At 40.9% G+C, this 12,218-nt stretch overlaps 1 protein-coding gene across 8 annotated transcripts in view; it reads right to left on the bottom strand.

Moving 5' to 3' along the window:
- VEPH1 (ventricular zone expressed PH domain containing 1) overlaps positions 1-10,969 on the bottom strand; it is a 223,796-nt gene extending 212,827 nt beyond the window's left edge. For 4 of the 8 annotated variants that reach the window (XR_005195794.1, XM_017500785.2, XM_037728585.1 and 1 more), the window contains exons 1-2: positions 10,648-10,968; positions 2,583-2,877 (exon numbers count right to left, since the gene is read on the bottom strand). Coding sequence is in view for 6 of the 8 variants with exons in the window: in XM_017500785.2 (XP_017356274.1) it covers positions 2,583-2,720 (138 nt within the window). In the remaining 2 variants the exon portion in view is untranslated. Of the gene's footprint in view, positions 1-2,582; positions 2,878-6,765; positions 7,132-10,647 lie in introns of those variants that run through there. The other 4 variants (XM_037728584.1, XM_037728586.1, XM_017500784.2 and 1 more) reach the window with 4 other exon arrangements.
- Positions 10,970-12,218: the final 1,249 nt, after the last annotated feature.

Raw genomic sequence — 12,218 nt, 5'->3', positions numbered from 1 at the left:
GTTTCACCATGTTGACCAGGATGGTCTCGATCTCTTGACCTCGTGATCCACCCGCCTCGGCCTCCCAAAGTGCTGGGATTACAGGCGTGAGCCACCGCGCCCGGCCACAGCTAACATCTTTCTTAGGGTTCTTTGATCATAAGCAACAGAGGAAGTCTGAATAAGTATAGCAAATAATAATAATAATAGCAATAATAAAAAGATAAGAAGTGGACCACATATTTGAAGGAGAAAGTGAAGTACCAGGCCTTAAGGGGGGCAGTGATCAAGGCAGCTATAATGATAGAGGGGCAGAAAGTAAAGAACTGTTCTTTGGGGCACCATCCTCATGATGAATCACTCTCTGCTGGTATCTTCCTTTAAATTACTTGGGAAAAAAATCTGATTTTCAAGCTTAGGCCAGGTGTCTCACCTCTTCTCTCCCCGACCCCTGACAGGGAAGGGTAGTGGCATCAAGAGCAGGGAATCTTGATGGAGACACCATCAAGGCTTCATGCAATGTAAAGGGACAATTTACCAAACGAAAATTGAGGAGCAAGTAAAAATACTAGAAACCCACCATATTCCCATCATTGCAAGTGCAGGAGAAAGCCACCTATTTTTCAGCAATCTTCTATGCTGGTTGTTGGAAAAGGCAATTTAGAAAGGGGTCTTCCCTTTCTGTTCTATGTTTCTGAAGAGAAATTGAGAGGTGGAATTGATTACTGAGATCCAGGGTCATTAGGAAAGGCCTAGTGAGGAATAGCTGGGGCTGGATGTGAGGGAAGGATGGGACGCAGCTAACAGGGGAGTAAGCCACAAAGCAGGCATGGTAGTTCAGAGCACTAATCAGAAAAGGAAGATAAGAAGCTCCTGGCATTGGTCACCTCAAACTTGATATATTTAAATTAGAAGCTACCAGTTTTCTTCTGTTCCATGACATGGTTACAGATAGAGAAATGGAAGAAGTAAGATGTGGTAAGTTAGTAAATGAAGAAGACACAGGAACTCCTGTCTCTCCAGACCTCCTGGTAGAGTGAGATGCTATTTGGAGAATTTAAGGAATGGATGATGATCCTAATGACAAGGGACCTGCCAGCCTTAATAGTTAACCAGTGGAGCTATATAACAGAACTGAGTCACAGTCCTAAAATTCTGAATTTGATGTCTGTGAAACAAAGCAATTAATGAAGGAAACAAAAGCAATCACTGGCCACTAGTGACCTCTAGTGGAAGTAGGCTTTAGGGAACTTAAATGATCTTTGATTTCTGTTTTGTTTTGTTTTCCTATTAAGAAGATGAAAATCAGTGTTTTTCGCCAATTTATTTGCAGAGGAGTGTGAAGGAAGGAGCTTCTGAAAATAGGACAAAAATCCTACCCAGAAAATGAAAATGTACCAGGAACACGTTGGGCTTTGAGTCAGACTAAGTTAAATAATGTTCTGGAAAAGATGTGGATGAGTAATTGTCGTCAAAGCATTACCTGAGAAAAGAAGAGCTTTTGTTCAGTGACTTCATTGGTCACTGAGGAGAGTTTGGCATATTAATGGCAGCCAGCAAGAGAAAATAGGCTTGAAGAGGAGGCTGCATGTGTTGCCAGGATACCTTTTAAACATCTCTTCTTTGTAACATGGAAGAGCGCTATTGTTTCTGAGATATGCATACACTTGCCAATTCAGTATTGTATGGCTTGAGTCCCACCACTTTCCTTTTCCCAGTGGGTGTCTGTGCCAAGTACTGGCAAACACTGCTGAGCTGGGAGGATGTGGGCAGATGCCTGGTGACCTTAGGCATTTGAAGTGAGACCAGCCTCATAGAGGGTCCAAGTGCAATCAAGAAGGTCAACATCAAACCACACGGGGCACTCCACATCCATATCCTTTGGGAAGTGCTTTCAGAATATACAGTCTTGACATTGAAGAGAAGCAAAGGAATGCAAAGATTGATGGGAGGTTTTATATCTGTCTGATCACACTGGGGACTAATAATGGGTGGGTAGAATTAAATGGCAGGTCCCAGGGGCAGGGGTGTGGGTGGGTAGAAAAAGAAGCAAGGGAAAGATAAAAAATAGAGACAATACAGAAATAAGCAGAATCAGCTTATCAAGCCCTGGGCAACTGTCACTTCTGGCAGCAGAGCGATCGTTGTCCTTGTCTCATATTACCTGCGTGACAGGAGGTGTCATCCTGCCTTCTTTCATTATTCAGCCTCTCCCACATACCCTGCTCTTGTTTACTGATGCTATTGTGCTGCTCTGCAGGCCTGCTTTTCCCCTGAATTTGCTCTCTCTCCTCTCAGTGTCATTTCAAGGATATAAAAATAGCCCCTAAATAATATTTTTGTGAGAATTCCATGCTGGTCTGCAATGTTCAGAATTCTAGTCTTTGTGTGTGGGCAAAAGATGATCTAACTGCTCCCTAAGCCATGACTTCCCTACTGTTATTTCTTAGATGCCAACAAAACCACAAAGCAGAGTTAAGGGAGACCAATATTAGTGGTATTTCCTCTTTCCTCTGCAAAGATCCTTCTGCCAGGATATATACAAATCTCTAACTCTAGGATAGGCCATTTCAGAGATGTAGTCTATAAAACAGTTTACTTACTGAAGATGAGCTAATTATCTTAATTTGCTCCAAAGCTTCTGTCAGGCTGTCTTCAATCTCAGAGTCATCTAAGGAGAAGAGGTCCCCAGCTCGTGAGAGATCTTTTTGTCCCAAAACCAGTCTGAAAAGTTGATGCATGGCGAGGAGGAGTTTGATCAGTTGACTTTCTACAGACTCAGAGCCATGTGTTTCAGTTATCAGAGGTCAGTAAGACAAAAACACGTAGCAGGAGGTATATTTTGTATTCCATGAAAGGTCATTTTTCTCCAGACTTTGAGGTCTTCATTGACACTCTCTGCAAGGGAAACAAATGACACAATATAGCCACTAGCAGAATGGCATAAGCTCAGAATGTGAACCTGGTGTCCAGCAGAGAGAGAGAGAGAAAAAAGAAACTTGGAAACATGTGCCTAGAGTAACAGATCCTGGCTTAATCATCTTTAAATGAGCTCTTTCTTTGTTTTTGTCTCAAAAAGTCTTGTCAAAAATTACTAGGTTTCTCCAGAATTTAATTTGAACTTTAAAAGTCAACATGAGCCTCATTTTCTCCTTTCTACATCCTTCTCTTCTCTCCATGTCACAAGGACAAGCAACAATCATGCCTAATACTTGCCAGATTTTCCTCAAGCAGATTCTCATCGGAATCAAACAGAAAGGGAGAACAAAAGAAAAGAAGGAGCATAGGAAACACCACCGAGACCCACTTCCTGGAACCCTGTCTTCCAGAACCAGGATAAAGAAACCAGTGCTTACCCTCTTGGTTGGGCTGCTTCGCTATGCTAGCAGTAGAAGTTCCCCCCTCCATCAGTTGAAAAGGTGACCTCAGTACTTACCCTACTCCTATGTATTCTATAATCAAATAGCAATGAAATAAAGGATGCTGCTTAGGAGAGTGGGGTTAGATAAATCTCTACTGAATGTGAAGATGAACTTGATCACTGAAATTGAACATGATAGCCTTGCCATGCAGGCTAAAGAGGAGGGCTTTGAGATGAGGCAACCTTCCCTCTATTCCCACAGTTGAAATAATAAAGTCCCACTATATTTCTCACCCAATTAACAGTTTACAGAGAGTAGGGCAATGGCACAAATTAGACATCTGATTATTCTCATCAGCTCTCTTCTGGGCCTAATATAATCACAGACCATTTGCACTAGTAGAGATCTTAGTAATCATTTAATGGCCAGTGAGGTTTAATGACTTCCCTAAGGCCCCATAATAGCTGTGGCAAGGCTAGTCTCCTGATTTCAGTCCAGTGGACTTCCCTCACAGTTTACAGTAGAGTGGAATAACCTTATACATATACAAATGCAGCCACATGATTAGATAGTGAGAGCCAAGAGTGAGTTATTTAATATAAGCAATAGGCAATTCTGCCTAGCATTTTACTCTGAATGTGTTTGCCAGAAAGAGTGTGAAAAGGGAGAGGAGAGTCTATTGTTCCCTTGGGTAGTCTCAGACCTCTCCTCTGAGCTATTGCTGTGAGAGCATCTCTTTGTGTTGAGTGCAAGTTTAAAGACACAAAGGCTTCATACAACATGGCCTCTAAATACAAGCCAAATCTTTCATAAGACACTCAACTAAATAAGCAATCTGTAGTATTCTAAGTGGTACAATTCATGGGCCATAGGGATTTCAAGGGCAATAGTGCCTATATGCTGTTTTTATACTATCTAACAACTTTTGAAAAATGATGCCTGATACTTACATACCTTTATCTATGTACCAGGCATAAACACTTTGTAAATATTAATTCATTTAATCCTCATAACTATATGAAGATATATCAACCTCCCTTTATAGGTAAGCAACCTGAGGTAGTCAAATAACTGCTAAAGCCATGTAACTACCAAGCTGCAGAGATGGAATTTGAACCCAGAGACTCCAGTAGTGCTAGACTCCGAGTTCATAACCATTATGAAATATTGACTCCATGTAAGATGTGAGGCTACTGTTAGGAGTAAAGGTCCTCTGAGCATTATTAATATTTAGTGATGAAGGTGTGAGCATAGTTATCAAGCAAGAAAATTAATTCTTCTTCCCTCCTACACAGTTCCTGGATCCTTGCCCATCTGTGCCCTGGGATTTAGAGCAACCAGAGAGCAAGAAGAGGAGATGCTTGGAGGAAGAGCAAAGGAGAGTGGTAAGCTTTCAGAGAGAAGTGGAGCACAGAGTGAGGTACAGCAAAGCAGTTTGCAATCTGGCAAATGTGGAAGGATGAATCACAATATCTATAAGAAAAATCAGCACAGCATTTTCCTACATTTTTCTCTTAACACAATTTCCTCCCAGGTTCAGACATTTACAGTGACAAGAGTCTCAATAAAATAATACTCAGGAAAGGTGGATGGAAATGACTTCACCTGACCCATCAGCTTGTTGGACATCCAGCATTCCATGAAATAGGTTTAGCTGCCCCAGCCATAGATGCTCAGGAGCTCCAAGAAGGAGCAGAAATACGTGCTAGTATAGAAGGGCACCCCCAAGCTTTGCCTGGGCTCTTTCTGCACGCTCCACATTTACATGACACCTGGTGTGGAGTCCCACATTTATGCTTCCAACATCAGCTCCTACTCTTGAGGGTACATTACATGCAAAACATTGCTTTGGGCCCTAAACAGAAACATCAAGTTATTTAGCACACAGCCATGCAGGAAAGCTTTCACAAATCTAGGGGTGGACTGGGGAGAGGTAATATTTGCACATTAGTTTACAAAGGGCTCTCTTGTGCATTTTCAGCTGTGATCTTCAAAACACATTCTACAACATGGGGATAACCAAGAGAAAAATCTCCTGGATAATACAAAAAGAAGTTTGGGGAAGTACAAGGGAGAGAGAAGTCACTTACAGTGGAAGATGATAATGATTAGCTTTATGGAGGAAATGGCATTTGAGAAGCACCTTTTAGGATAGCTAAGATTTTTATAGGGTTTTATTCAGTGCACCTTGTGCTGAGTTCATACTAAGTCATCTGCTCATCTAGAAACTGAGGATCAAGTCCCAGCTCAGCTACTCAGCTGCTGTGGGACCTTTAGTTCACATTTTTTTCCTTTCTTGAGGCTTGGTTTTCTTATCTGCAAAATGGGGTTAATGCACACCTAGTCTATTTCTCCAGGGTGTTTTGAGGGTCACAGGTGATAATGTGTAGACAATCCCTTTCTAAAATAATGACAAAACTGATATTTGGTGGGGGTTTGCCATATGTCAGGCACTTATCTCAGTGCTTCCCACATATTGAATTACTTAATTCTTATGACAACTCCATGCAATCAAAAACTGATGTTTAGAGAGGAAAGTAACCACCATCCCAGAGGCACCTGAAAGGTAAGTTTCAGAGTCAGGATTGAAGGCAGCTGGTCTCCCAGGATAGTTGTATTCATGACTGTGTGAGATTATTATTGAGCCACCTCCATTCTCATCAGCTCTCATTCAGTGAGTACCTCCACATGCTGCACGTCCCTTCCTAGATAAAGGCTGGCAAGGCATGTTATTTATTTTTCAGCAGCTCTCTTCAATATTTTGCTCAGGTGTCTGGCTTCTCCTGCTGGTCTTTTTGTAATAGCAGAATGGTCAGAGCCAGATCAAATTCTACCTCATGTTCTGAGAAACTCCCTATCCTTATGAATGTCATAGCCCTGTGGCCTGTGTGCATGTATACATATACATGCACCATCTACACACAAGCACACATATGTACACACATGCACATATGAGCACATAATTTCTAAACATCAACCTTTTTGCTAGACACTAGACACTTTCTTCTCTTGGTTCTCCCATCAGCCCTGCTGGTAGATATTATCACCTAAGAGGAAACAGGACGGGTGAGGTTAAGTGTTATGCCTAAAGTTACACACACAGCCAAGATTCACATGCAGGTAAGTCAGACTCCAAAGTCTCCTACTTTTTGTATGACTTTTAAAAACCGGCTTATAAAATTCTTTCTTACTGCCTTTAGTTTGCTTCCTTCATAATTTCTTTCTCTAATCTTTAAGTGGCTCTAATCGGAGGCCCACCTTCTCATTATTTAGGTTTTTTGTTTGTTTGTTTGTTTGTTTAACAGATATTGGCTGGCGAATCAGCTTTCTGTAAGGAGAAACAGAAACCACAGAAACAGAAATGACTGCGCCAAGCGTGGCACATTTCAGGGAGTCACAGCTACCCCGCGCAAACTCGCTTTACCTGCGTGCTACTCCTCAAAGGCGCCCTTGCAGTTACTCAGCGGCAAGGTTTGAGACTGGGCGGGAGATTCAGGCAGGCTCCGAGGCCACAGCGAGTGGAGTCCGCTCAGCTCAGTGAACCTGTAGTTGTTCATTGCGGAGCGGGTGCCGGGTGGAAGAATTCAAGGAATGCAGCCTGATGGCACCGGCGGCCCCAGAGACCGGTCAGGTGACAGGCTGCACCTCACCCAGCGGAGTCACCTCCCAGTGCAACGTTCTGTTTCCTGGGGCGAAACACAAAGCCTGCTCCAGTAAAGGAGAGTTGTTTTTAACAGAGAAAACAGAACTCCCTGTGTTCTTGAAAATCTATACTTTCCCAGGGAAGAATGGGGGCGGGGGCGAGCCACGCAGGAAACAGTTCTCAACAGGAACTCAAGCAGGTGAACCGAATGGCTGCAGGGAGCCACCCCTCAGAGCCCCAGGGGTGGAGCAGAGAACTGCAGCTTCATTAACACTTCCCTCTCCCTGAGATTTCACATAGGTTTTGGAAACACTGAGCGTTCGTCCAGTAGGAGTCAACTCCTAAAGAAAATATCCCTTTGCTCTGCCTCTAGAGTAATATTGTGAAAGTTTAAGTATGCGGGAAGTTGCTAATAAACAGAACAAACTTACTTCACAACATACATACTCTCTCTGTTTCCTTATTTGCTGGGAAGTTCTTCATAAAAATCCACGTGGACCAGATATGTTGGATTTGTACTTTTAAATATTGCAGCAACGCTCAGAAAAAAGGTTTATCCTGCTTAATCTATTGATACTCTGATGGAGAAAAGGGCACTGGAAACTTCCTTTAAACAGTTAACAGTGCACTTTAAAAAGGACAATTTTAAAGCCTGCATTCTTCTCTACCCCTAAGTCGTCTGTTCCTGTGGTAGATCTATAGCTGTCAAATCTTCTCTCTTCTGGCAATGCGTACAGGTGGCTATCATGCAGATAATCTTATCTTTGTGCTCACTAGGATGTGTCTATTCAAAGAGTGTGGTCAGGGTGACCACAGTTAAACCAGGTCATATGTTCCAGGAGAATGACCTCATAAATCTGCCTAGACACTTGGTGATCAATCATGTTTTTATGCCATCCACATTTGGAGAACTATCCCCTTGAAGAATTCCTGTATAAAAATCAAGAATCCAGTCATTTATGAGTAGCTGTATTTTTTCACTGGTAGTTTTCTAATTTACAAGATACTAATGAAGTCTCCTCTTTTAATGGAATAAATGCTATTGCCTTAGCCCTCCCTTTTAATCCTCTATTCATTATTACTGATTTTTAATTATTACATTTTTATGCAGTTTTCTTTCTTTCTTTTTTTTTTTAAAGTGTGTAGAGTCCGGAATTGAACATTCTATGGAACTCCGGTAAAAAGAGCAGAGTGATAAGAGTATGGGAATCTGGACTCAACTGGGTTCCAAGCTCAGCTATGCCATTACCTACAATGTAAATGTGGGCAGGTTAATTAGCCTTCCTGAGCCTCGAGTTCCTCCTTTGCTCCTGAGGATTTTGATATGGGTTGTTGGGAGGTTTCAGGAGATGATGTAAAACTTTTAACACAGAGCCTGGCATATGGCAACCACAGAAGAAGTGCCAGCAATCATATCCTTAGGAGTACTATTATTCCTCTAGATGGTCCACCAGTTAACACATCCCATGCCATACCTTTTAAAAACTAATACACTACTGTACTGTTCACTAAATTGAGTTCACAGAGCTAAAGATGCTTAGGTTGTTTCCATTTGTGCCATATTTATATCTTAGTTGTCCTTTCCCTATCTTAGTCATTCTGTCCTTAACCCTGGGTTGTTCACTTTTCATCTATAAACTTCAGTCTCTTGAATGTATCCCTGTTGATTTTTTGGCAACCTTATCTTGTTTCCTGGAGAGATAGCTTTACTGTGATCCTACCCCTGCCAAGGTTGAACAATAACAGTGAATGTTTTTATAGAGCAGAAATGGGCTGGGATACAATGTACCTCAAACTTTTTGTGGCGGGTAATCCAAACACCTGAGTTTTCCATGGAAGTGTAGCACTCCTTCCCTTGTTTATTAGTGAGAAAGGAGTGCCCCTTCAGGGCACCAGCTACTTTCTTTACAACTTTTAAGGTGATCTACACTCAATACCCACTAATAAAACATTAGTGGCTTACTCTATTATGCATCTGTAGATTCTGCTAAATAAAAATATACACGAACCAGAGGACTTAATTGCCACACTATTGGGATACTGCCTGTAGAATAATTGAAACTCTTGGGAGATATTTCAATCACCATAATTAACTCAAGAAACCAATTTATTCTGAAGAATTCAGCCTCTAGCTTGCAACTTAGGTTAGGATATTCCCTGGCTGTCCCACTTCAGAAAATTCCAGAAAGGCAAAATTTATTTACATTATGCTTTAGACTATGTTACTATGTATCAAAATATTTTTGTTTTATTCACCTGTATTAAAAAAATTCTCATTAACAAACTTAGACTTATTTCAGTTCTAGAAACTTTCAATAAAGTTCTCAGATTTTCTCTTGAAAGAAAGGATTAAAGATTCTTTTGAAGGAGCATCTTTTTCACACAGCGTGAAAGGACTACAGGCGTTCCCATGGGAATTGGCTGCATACATTTCAGCCCTTCCCACAAGATGTCTATTGTTCCCTGGACTTCTCAGGGCTTCCTTGGCTGTGACGCGCTGCTACACTTCACTTCTACTGAAAGCCTCTGAGGCTGACTTATTCCAAGCGATCCTAAAAGACTCAGCCCTGTCTTTTTGCTGGAGTGCATACAATCTAAGTTTGTAGCAAGCTTATTTCATAAGTATATTAAAAAGAAATAGGTTTGGTGACCTATTTAGGCAAGAGATCAAAAAGCTACTTAATTTTGATTACATATTTCAACGTATTAAAACACAAATAGGAAACACTTCCTTCCAGAAGAATGAGAAAATACTTATCTTCAAGTCTAATAAACTTTTTAAAATCAAGGCTGACTTGTCATAATTTTACACTGTATTTATTTTCACCTGTAGATTTTGACTTTGCAGGTCATTTTTGCTCTGGAATAATATAAACCTTGCTGAAAAATCCTAATTCAAATTCTGTGGGTTTGTTCCTTCAGAAAATGTACCAAAACTCTCAAACTACAAGGAAAACTCAATGTTAAGTGTATCTTCATTTATATTTAAGTTTACTTTACTAAATATCTTTATGGCCAACTTAAATAATTCTCTAAATTTTTTTTTGCTTTTTAAATTGAAAATATATAAATGTCATTTAATTCAATGGTTGACTACTATAGCAATTTAAGTATGTATCTGAAAGAACAAAAAAGTGGTTAGATTTAATTATGATTTTTAAGATATCTGAAACACCAAAGGAAAAAACAGCAGCAGCAGCCAACAGTAATGGTGACCCTGTTCAACCTACTGACTATAAAGATGCTACAGTATTTAATTTTATTTGAAAATTCATAGGCAGAGCCAGTTTCTTTGTTGGTTGCAAAATGTTGATTGAGGTAAACAAATGTATAAAATAGTAATATACAGACTAGATTACTATGGAGCAAAACAAAAATGCACATAATATGAATCTAGAAGCACAGTTTTCTGCTCCTGAGGCCTAGAGACATGTTTTAATAACCCACAGAGAAGTGGCTTTTTTACCCTAATAACCGAAATGCATGCATACATGGCTAGACACACAGCTCCCAAATGCGCTCTATCTGCATAATCAGCCAGCCCCTGGAAGTTTCTCAGCTCCATTCTCCTATCCCCACTCTGCCTCTCTGCAGCCTCTGACATTTACTTTAATTAGCTTTTGTTTTTGCTGAACAAAAGGACATGAAAGAAAATAGCCATACCTCTTTGCACGGGAATCTCTGGTCATAGAAAATAGAAGGCAAAATGCTTGATCTTTAGAGCACTGCGGCTGGGACCCATGACCATGCTCAGAGGCAGCCTTGCAGCTGCTACCCAGTCCTGTGGGCTGCAGCCGCGTCTCCCTGTGCTGCTTGTCAAGCCAGCGGTACACTTCATTCCCTCCCCATGGACTCAGCGTGCGGAATCAGGCAAATAAGTAACTTCTGTCTCTCCCAAACTTCTGCTTAGGCCTAATAATTGGCACAAAGCTTCACTTATTTTTACACGAGATTTGCAGATTTCTCTGAGCAGATCCGTAGCTTAAAAGAATTAGATTTGCCTAACAACCAGTAATTTAGGTTCTGTTAATGAATAACTCACTTTAAGAAATCAAGGAAGTTTTAGGTTAATATCAGATGTGGGGCCTTTTAGCAGGCATCAGAAAAAAGGCTTGGGGAAGGAATGGAGGAAGGGAAGCACTGGAATGAGATAATATTTAAGCCAAATATGATAGAAGAAAAATACCACAAGAGAAGCAAAAATGGCTAGTGTGAAGGAGCAAAAGTCTAATTATATTATTGGTATCGCTTACAAAACACAAAACAACTGAATGAAACTTCCCTGGTAGCACTAGGGATTTTTCTGAGCCCGCATGGTTCCTTCTTGCATCCACCCAAATTGCTAACTCCCTTCCTTTTACCATCCAAATATAGAACTCCTCTCTTCAGACCTAATTCATTGGGGATCCCTCACAAGCACTCCCACATTGCCTCATCTCTCTCTCTTTTAAGAAGAATGCACTTTAAAACCTCTAATGCATAAATTAATTGGTGGTGCCCAGTGGATTATTATATCTGGAGGCTCTTCTCTCCCTCTAAGTGTATGGCATGGGCTTTCTTCTCTTATTGATCTGAGGTTTTGCCTACACATGAGGTGATAAAACATTTCTGAGCCTCTTCCAACCAGAGCTTTCAATCAAACCATGTGAGTGTGGTGGGGGATTGTGGGTGGGGGGGAAGCTTGCAGTGGGGAGAGTCAGGTGTAAGGTGTACAAGTGGAAATATAAGTATTTCCATTCAGAGGTAATCATACTACATGTAAATAAATTGCTGGATAAATTAAAGGGACTACTCATGGGGTGAAGATTACTTTCCCCTGTGTTTGCCACTCAACATTCACTTGCTCAACTTCTAGTCAAAACTGCACCCAAATTCCCTTAGGAAACCATATCTTTTTGGGTAGAGTTGATGGCCACAAATAGGATGGGCCTTAATTGGTCTTAGCCAAATTAGAGTAATTGTATTCCCATAATTGTAATGACTAATGCAGGGGAGGTGTGTGACACCTTCCAGGCCAATGAGAGGACAACGATGAATGCTCAACTTTGGGAGAAAAAAGTCTAAGCTGCTCGGCTTGATGACAAGAAGGTATAAGGTCTGGCTGCTGTTGTCCTTTTGCCACCAAGAAAACTGTTGACTTCATTTTACCTGCCCCTAAAGCTAGCAAGATCTACCCTTCAGTATATTCTAATAAATTCCTTAACAGCTTAAGTAATTTTATTTTGGGTTTTCTG

This window comes from Cebus imitator, unplaced genomic scaffold, assembly GCF_001604975.1.
Source record: "Cebus imitator isolate Cc_AM_T3 unplaced genomic scaffold, Cebus_imitator-1.0 Scaffold270, whole genome shotgun sequence".
NCBI lineage: Eukaryota > Metazoa > Chordata > Mammalia > Primates > Cebidae > Cebus > Cebus imitator.
The sequence above is the reverse complement of the archived record's forward strand: the minus strand, read 5'-3'. Positions and strand labels throughout refer to the sequence as shown.